General features: G+C 38.5%; 1 protein-coding gene across 1 annotated transcript in view; it reads right to left on the reverse strand.

Moving 5' to 3' along the window:
• DPY19L4 (dpy-19-like 4 (C. elegans)) overlaps nucleotides 1-9511 on the reverse strand; it is a 78083-nt gene that overhangs the window by 2473 nt on the left and 66099 nt on the right. Inside the window, exons 14-16 of the mRNA XM_011937200.1 lie at nucleotides 7169-7225; nucleotides 6412-6494; nucleotides 3752-3884 (exon numbers count right to left, since the gene is read on the reverse strand). Of these exons, the coding sequence (XP_011792590.1) occupies nucleotides 3752-3884; nucleotides 6412-6494; nucleotides 7169-7225 (273 nt within the window). The remainder of the gene's footprint in view (nucleotides 1-3751; nucleotides 3885-6411; nucleotides 6495-7168; nucleotides 7226-9511) is intronic.

Consider the following 9511-nt stretch of genomic DNA (forward strand, 5'->3'; position numbering starts at 1 on the left):
GGCTAATTTTTTGTATTTTTTTAGTAGAGATGGGGTTTCACCGTGTTAGCCAGGATGGTCTCGACCTCCTGACCTCATGATCTGCCCGTCTTGGCCTCCCAAAATGCTGGGATTACGGGCTTGAGCCACAGCGCCCGGCCTGCACTATTCACATTTTAGGCCAGATCATTCTTTGTTGGGACAGGAGAGAGGATGTTCTCTGCAATGTAGATTCCTGGTCTCTACTCACAAGATGCCCATAGACCAGCATTCCTGGTCTCTACTCACAAGATGCCCATAGAACCCCTCTTCCTGTTATGACATTGCAACAATCAAAAATGTCTCCAGACACTGCCAAATGTCCCTTCAGGGAACAATCGTCCCAGGTTAGGAATCACTGGCCCAGGGGATTATACAAAGATTAGCCACATATTACGAATTAGAGACTCTGTCTAATTTAACTGATATGGTCAGCCAGGTGCGGTGTCTCACGCCTATAATCCCAGCACTTTGGGAGACGCAGGCAGGCAGATCAATTGAGGTCAGGAGTTTGAGGCCAGCCTGGCCAACACGGTAAAACCCCATATCTACTAAAAATACGAAAATTAGCTGGGCACGGTGGCGTGAACCAGTAGTCCCAGCTACTTGGGAGTCTGAGGCAGGAGAATCGCTTAAACCTGGGAGATGGAGGTTGCAGTGAGCCGAGATCATGTCACTGCACTCCAGCCTTTATGAAATTCTCTAAAACTGAAAAACAGAATATTGGGAACTCAGGTTCAGTTCATCATTGCTTTCAGATATGAAGTTACCATTTAAATTCATACAAGAGCGAGACTCCATCTCAAAAAAATAAAATAATTAAAAATATAAATAAATAAATAAATGGCCGGGCATGGTAGCTCACGCCTGTAATCCTAGCACTTTGGGAGGCAGACGTAGGCAGATTGCCTGAGCTCAGGAGTTCAAGACCAGCCTGGGCAACATGGTGAAACACTGTCTCTACTAAAATATAAAATATTAGCCAGGCGTGGTGGCATGCGCCTGTAGTCCCAGCTACTCGGGAGGTTGAGGCAGGAGAGCTGTTTGAACCTGGGAGGCAGAGGCTGCAGTGAGCCAAGACTGCACCAATGCACTCCAGCCTGAGCGAGACTCATCTCCAAAATTAAAAAAAAAAATTGTAATTAAAAATAAATAAACGATATGGTCTCATTTATGAAGTTCAGTTTGGATTTTAGCTTAACAACAAGTTTACTTAATACCTGCTATGTGCTACATACCGTAGAGAAAGAAAAAAGTTTGAAAAACCGTGGTTACTTTTTCTCATAGACAAGTTACATAAAACTTAAAACTCTAAAATGTTTAAATTAAATTAGAACCTAACTAGAACTCTGACCTAATTACAAGTAACTCTGAAATACCATATTAGAAAAGACCAATCAAAAAAAGTCACAAAGTTTGTTGTTTTAAATCCACAAAAAATAAAATTCAGGAATATGCTGTCTATATTTTGCCTAAGCAACTCTATGTTTTGGAAGTGCAGCAAATACTCATCAGAGATGGCTGCTGTCTCTCAAGGAATCATTCTCAGGTAGATCTCCCCATCTCTGATCTCTCCCCTGCCTGCTTCAATCTGTTCTTTCTCCCATGACCATAATTACGTCTTCAAAGCAGATCTAATCATTCCACTGCCAGGTTTACTAAAAGTCATGTCTCTTAACTGCCTCAAGGATAAATCTAAATTTTTCAGCATGATATTCCAGGTCTGTCAGAATTCAGCCTCATTTTCTTTTCCAGTTTCAAGACGATACAAATTCCTTAGCTCATGTTACTTTTTCAGCCTGGAATCATATATATTTCTTTTCCAAACAAGTTTCTAATCATCCTTCAAAGCCCAGATTGAGGGACTGCCTTTTATAACAACTTCTTAGATTTTTGTAGGCAGAATTGTTTGACTGTTCCTGCTTTTTTACTCCTCTTTGTAACTTGTGTGTGTCCATGTGTATGTGTATGCATGCAACGACCACTTAATAGTACAGAGTAATAACATAATAGCTAACTTTAAAATTTTACTGTGTTTCAGGCATTGTACATTATCTCATTTAATTCTCACAAGTAGGAGGTGAGAACTATTATTCTCACCTAATCTCCAGATTTAATAACTCGCTCAAGGTCACAAAGCTGATACACAGCACAGCTAGCATTTGGGTTCAGGTACTCTGATTCCTGAGTCTGCATTCTTAATCTCTATATTACTGTATTTCTTCCTTAACTTAGAATATGCTTAAAAACTGTATGAAATTGGCCGGGCACGGTGGCTCAAGCCTGTAATCCCAGCACTTTGGGAGGCCGAGATGGGCGGATCACGAGGTTAGGAGATCGAGACCATCCTGGCTAACACGGTGAAACCCCGTCTCTACTAAAAATACAAAAACTAGCCAGGCGAGGTGGCGGGCGCCTGTAGTCCCAGCTACTCGGGAGGCTGAGGCAGGAGAATGGCGTAAACCCAGGAGGCGGAGCTTGCAGTGAGCTGAGATCCGGCCACTGCACTCCGGTCCGGGCGACAGAGTGAGACTCCACCTCAAAAAAAAAAACTGTATGAAATTATCTAAAATTGAAAAACAGAATATTGGGAACTCAGGTTCAGTTCATCATTGCTTTCAGATATGAAGTTACCATTTAAAGCCATATCAAACATTCAAAATAATATATTATCTAAACTATAATTAGATACCATTCTAATGTTATACTGAGTCAATAACTGCCCATTTATTAAAAAATAAATTAGTGTTTTATAAGCAATAATAGAACTTTAGCTGAGAAAGACAAAGTGTAGTACCAAGACATTAATTGACAGTCTTCTTTTAAAAATTGGATTGAGGGCTGGGCACAGTGACTCACGCCTGTAATCCCAGCATTTTGGGAAGCCAAGGCAGGTGGATCACCTGAGGTCAGGAGTTCGCCACCAGCCTGACCAATATGGTGAAACCCTGTCTCTACTAAAAAATACAAAAATTAACTGGTCATGGTGGCGGATGCCTGTAATCCCAGCTACTCGGGAGACTGAGGCAGAAGAATCACTTGAATTGGGAGGCAGAGGTTGCAGTGAGCCGAGATCGTACCATTGCACTCCAGCCTGGGTGACAGAGCAAGACTCTGTCTCAAAAAAAATAAAAAATAAAATAAAAATTTGATTGAGAACAGTATTTTAAAAAGAATGTTAGCCAGCTGTGGTGGCGCATGTCTGTAATCCCAGCTACTCAGGAGGCAGAGGCAGGAGAATCGCTTGAACCAAGGAAGCGGAGGTTGCAGTGAGCCGAGATTGTGACACTGTAATTCAGCCTGGGTGAATTAAAAAAATGTTAGCCGGCTGTGGTGGTGGGTGCCTATAATCCTAGCTATTCAAGAGGCTGAGGCAGGAGAATCGCTTGAACCCAGGAAGGGGAGGTTGCAGTGAGCTGAGATTGCACAACTGTATTCCAGCATGGGTAAAATATTACACATTAGGTCCCTTGACACTTTGTGGAACATTAGGTATTTTTCTTAGAAACATATCAATATTATTCATAAAACAAAGAACTTAATATTTTAATTTTGGGTCTCCTCTTGGTTAAATGTATTATGAATTACACAGTTTTCCGAAACGGAAGTTAATTAACTCTTTTAAAATTGTTTGGACCCTTCTAGCTACCTAGAAGCATACGTATACTACAGACTATGCTAAAATACAAAGTGCTGGAAAAGAGATCCAAATGTAGAATTCAAAATGCCTTACATTTTCATTTCTCTTGAGAAGATCATCATCATTGTAAAGAGGCAAACTTGTCACCATCCATCCAGTGCATAATTTAATCGCACCCATTAACTGTGGACTCCCTGCAAACACAGCTGCAACTGGAGCTTGCCTTCTGCAAAGAACCATAAAGATTTGCACACTGAAAAGGCAAGTATACTATTTAGATCACTGATCTATATCAACTCTGAAACACCAGACAACTTACAATGTTTATACATTTAAACTTCAATGTCAGTTTTCATTTCATTTCATTTATGGATTCATTAAAAAAAAAACGGGCACCTAACTATGTACCAGACACTTGTGCTGAAGATACAGAAACTTTTCTAAGAAGAGGGAGCAGGCGGAAGGCAATAAGAAGTAAACATATATATTGGGTGGTGATAATATGATTAAAAATAATGCAGCGTAAGGGGACAGTAACCAGAATATATTATTTTAGATAAAGTGGCTAGTTCAGTGGTGATACTGTGAATTCTCAACTCCATCTTTTGCAAATTAACTTCATACAACCCAGCTTCTTCCAAATCCACCTCTGCTTCTGCTCCTTCTCTGTCTTTACCCATGTGTCTGTCTCCAGGCGGAAAATACAGGACTTCTCCACTCTGAATCATTATCCCAAGTCCCAGACAGATGCTACTTGCAAGGTGGAAAACCTACAAGCAGGTCCCGAAGGGCTGTTCTAATACATTCACTTATTTATTCACTGTCTGAATTTAACATTAAGCACCTACCTCTATGTGCTAGGGATAGTGCCAGGCTATCGAAAGAAAGAGATGCATATATGGCCATAGTCCTCAATAGTGAGGAAGCAGATATAAAACACAGTAATTGTACCCAGTAACATAAATGTTCAATAGGTAATTGTTTGGGCCTTTGCTGTCTTTGAAAATACTGTTGTAAATCATACAGAGATGTAACTTCCTCTTTTGTTAATGACAACACAAGGCAGTATTCAACAATAGCAAACAGAATTCACAAAAAGTATTAATGGGCAATAGTTAAGGATTATCTAAAGAAAACTATTTTTATAAAATAGAAGATGTTATAGTAACAAGACATTATAATAAAACCTATTCTTGTTTCTGTATACCTATTCTATAAATCAATTTAAAATTTCTAGAAACACTTTTTGTCTTTTTTCCCATATTTTTCTGGTCTTTTTTGATAGTATTTCATCACTTTTTCATGTCTTCTTATCTTCTTTTATGTCTTTAATAAATTTCAATGTAGTTATTTTGTAGTCTCCATCCATGGAATAGACTGGTTACAAAAATGGCCACAATAATTCCTCTCCCTATGGTCATGGTCTTGGAGGGAACGCTAGTCATCACCATGTGACTTGCTTTGGCCAATAGGACAATAGTAAGCACTGTGTAAGCAGTGACTTAAAACATGCTTGACATTGAGAATTGCCCTCTCTTGCTGCTCTTGGGAATTCTACAACTACCACCTTGTAAACAAGCCCAAGCTAACCTGCTAGATGATGAGAGACAGAGGGCCAAGTCAGTTTGATCCCCTCAGCTGACACAGAGCCAACCCCAGACTTGTGATAGAGACCCTGCCAGATTATCCAGTCCCAGTGAAGCTGGCCCAGACCAAAAGAATCCTCCCAGCATCCTAACCCTGCTAACTCTCAAGATGGTGTGGAATAACCCATGTTTATTGTTTGTAGGCCACTAAGTTTGGTGGCATTCTGTTATGCAGCAAACCCTAAATGATGACACAAATTTTATTATCAGAAATAGCTAGAGGTCTAATTCTGCTGTTTATCACAAGCTTCGTTGAACTGCTTATGTGTTTTATAATTTTAGAGCTTACCTTCATGAAACTTTACTTATGGAATCCTGTATAACATGGGTTGAAGATGTGTCACACGTTCCAGACCAACTCCAAACCACTTTTAATGCTAATTTTTTAATTTGGGGTTTCTTAGATTAGACAAGCATAATTTCAAATTATACTAGACAAGTATAATTTCAAACTATAAATCCATATGAATTCAGATCCATTGCTATAAACTGAGAGGGGAGAATTTTTCTGACCAAGAGATGAATGCGAGAGAGACATGCTTTCTTATCTTCTTTCTCTACTGCTTGGTATCTTGCTATTCCATCCTTCCACTGACTAGGTATTTGCTCTTCTATCCTTTCACTGTCAGTGTAGCCTTCTGAGGGTCTCTGAGTTACATATGTGTGTGTTGGGGGGTTCTCAATTCCAATTCCCTGCTTCCATAGGCCTAAGACCACATCTCCTGTCCTGTGTGGGCATTAAAATCTAAAACCCCTGGTTATCAAAGCTAGTAATCCACTGACAATTCACCTCCAACACAGGGCAGAATAAGCATCCCCTTGACTCTCTAAATAAAAGGATAGCTCTTCTTTTTTATCCCATATTTCTAAGTGTTTGACAATGGCAGTTTCAAATCTCATACCAACCAATGCTATATTTTCAAGCCCACGGAGATGAGCAGAAAATTAGAATCACTAAGTCCAACAAAACCTAAATATCCCTAAAACTCCTGAGTTTGATGAAAAAATTTGGAGAAGTATTAATTTATTATTTCCTGTGAATTCATTAGATAGCATGCAGTGATTAATTAATAGCTTAATAATAGTCTTGGGCACTTCAATCCTTACTTTATCCAGGTCATAAGTTCCACTGTATCTGGGTCATAGAATTCCTGTAGTTCCATTAATTCTGTCATTAATCTTGGAAAAAACTAAAAGGCAAAAAAAAAAAAAAAAAACCCAAAAGGTGTATGTCAGTAATTAGAAGTTTAAAACTGTTCCACAGTATTTCAAAAGACTAACAGACTAACTTAAGGCAAATGATATTACAATACCTTTTGAATGGAAAAAATGTCATGATGGATCTCTTTGCTTTCCTTCAATGGCCTGCTTATTTTTCTCAATCCAAATAATCTATTTTATGGTTAATTCACTGCTTTGACTCAATAAATAATTTTGTCATTAACAAACAATAATAAATTGATCATCAGTTGTATCTTTCAGGCACACACATAATAAATAAATAAATAAATTTTCAGTTCCAATAATTTGCAGAATTTATATCATTTCACAGATGATAAAGTTTTGGAGTTACCAAAATGTGTTTTAATATTAATTCCTATTTACTCAGCAATTTCCTTTGCCAATTATAAACTGAATTAACACTAGCATTAGACTGCAGAAAATAGCATCAGGTGGCATTCTAGAAATGTTTTAGCCCTTCTACAATGCTCCTAACAACAAAAAAAATTAAGCATTACTAAGAATATTACATTTTATTTTGTTAGGATAGTGTCTCAACATGTTTCCTACCCACACATATAAATTTATCACTATCCTTGTAGATAAAGTACATTTTATTAATATAAAAATCTAATTTTTTTACCTCTTTCCATAAGCTGAGACCTATTATAGTAGGCACAGCCATGCTCAGAATAAGAGCCTAAAATATGAAAGCAAAAAGGATTACAGATAAATACATTTCAGAATACATGTTAAAGGTAATAGACACTACTCTATGATCAATCATATATCTCTATAGTTATACAAAATTTCAAAAAAAATGAAGTCAACATAGAACCTAGTTCACAGAATGAGACGGGTGAAAACTAATGACTTTCAAAGATATTAACTTGGAAGTAAAGTGAGACATAAACATTTACTATAAAAATTTAACACAGAACATTAAAAAGGTAATGCTCATAATTTCAAATGGCAAGTCGATATTTGAAAAATTTGCCAGAAATCTATGTTATACAGATCTTACAAAGGATAGTACACTACTACATGAAAAGCTATCAACAAAAAAGACAATGAATTAACACAAAAAAAATAACTAATATACATTAGTACACTAGTCTGTTAAAATAAGAATGCATAAACTCTCCTTGAAATAAGACTGGCAAAATACACCATGAATATTATTAAAGATAATGTATCATCATCCTGCTATAATAAAACCTGTTCTGCCTACTGTCCCATGTCTTTTAGTGACCCTATGATCCACCAGAAACCCAGGAAACATCTAAGATATCTCCCTCTTCCTCATTTCCCCATACTTAATAAGCAGTGAGGCTTACTGATCTTCTGACTACTTTTTTCATTCCAGTCTGGCATACTACTAATCGAATGGGCTTTGGAGTCAGAAAAACCTGGGTGTGGCTGGGTGCGGTAGCTCATACCTATAATTCCAGAACTTAGGGGGCCAAGGTGGAAGGATTGCTTGAGTCCAGGAGTTTGAGACCAGCCTGGGCAACATAGAGAGACCTGTCTCTACAAAAAAAAATGTTTTAATTAGCTGGGCATGGTGGCGTGTGCCTGAAGTCCCAGCTACTCAGGAGGATGAGGAAGGAGGATTGCTTAAGCCCAGGAGTTTAAGGCTACAGTGAACCATGACTGTGCCACTGCACTCCAGCCTGGGAGAGTCAGACTCTGTCTCAAAAAAAAAAAGAGAGAAAAGAAAATCCTGGGCGTGAATCATGATTACCACACTTAGAAGCTTGGCAATCTCAAGCAAGTTATTTAACCAATTAAAGCCTTGTTTTTATCTATAAAACAGAGAAAATCTAGGACTGAATAGCATGTGAAATGCTTCAAACAGTACCTGACATAATGAGCATTCAATAAATTGAAGCTTCAATTACTTCTATCCACTCTGCCTCCTCTGTGACTGAAGTTTGTTGCCTATGGACTATCCTTCACAGAATTGTAAGAGTGAGCAAATAGAAAATACAAGTCTGACTCTCTCGCTTTCCATGAGGCGTACACATCCCAATTCCTTCCCACTGCCGACGGCATGAGAGCCAGCTCCGCAGGATGACACTTAGGGACCCCATGGCCTCACCTTCCTCCATTTCTCCAGTCTCATTTCTTGACCACCCCTACCTACCTCACACTTTGTGTGCCAAGAAAACTGAATATATTGTGCCTTTTTCCCAGTCCCTTTGATTACATCATGTTCTTTGCCTACCTCTGTGTCTATTCCTTCTACCATGAATACCCTCTCTTTCCCCTTCATTTGCCTAATAACTAAATATCTTTCCAATCTCAGATTGGAAAGCCTTATTTGAGTGCCTAAAAAAACAGAAAAACAGAATTAAGTAGCCCTTCCCTATGTTCTAAAAGAACCCTATGAAAAGTTCTTTTTGTTTTTTAGGAGGCAGGACGGGGAGAGAAGGAAGAGCTGGCAGGTTGGAGAAAGTGGAAGCAGAGGGAGCAGGGGACAGAGGGTCGAATTCTTATTATCTGTTTTTACGCCCAGAGATTATAATCCACTTGATGAAATTAACTACGCTATAATTATCTTTGTATCCCAAGCACACAGCAGGCAGAATGGAATGTTCCATTCATATAGAAAACATACCATAGTTCTAAATTAAACCAAGAAAGATACTATAAAAATTAATTCTTGGTGGCCTCTCACATTACTGATTCACTCACATTTTTACCTTTTATTTTTTAAGCTGTATGCATTAAAATGCATTACTTTGATAATCAGAATTTTTTTTTTTTTTTTTTTGAGACAAAGTCTTGCTCTGTTGCCAGGCTGGAGTGCAGTGGTGTGATTGTGGCTTACTGCAACCTCTGCCTCCTGGGTTCAAACAATTCTCAATTCTCAGCCTCTCGAGTAGCTGGGACTACAGGCATGTGCCACCATGCCCAGCTAGTTTTTTTTGTATTTTAAGTAGAGACAGGGTTTTACCATGTTGGCCAGGCTGGTCTCAAACTC

Source organism: Colobus angolensis, unplaced genomic scaffold, assembly GCF_000951035.1.
Source record: "Colobus angolensis palliatus isolate OR3802 unplaced genomic scaffold, Cang.pa_1.0 Scaffold16, whole genome shotgun sequence".
NCBI lineage: Eukaryota > Metazoa > Chordata > Mammalia > Primates > Cercopithecidae > Colobus > Colobus angolensis.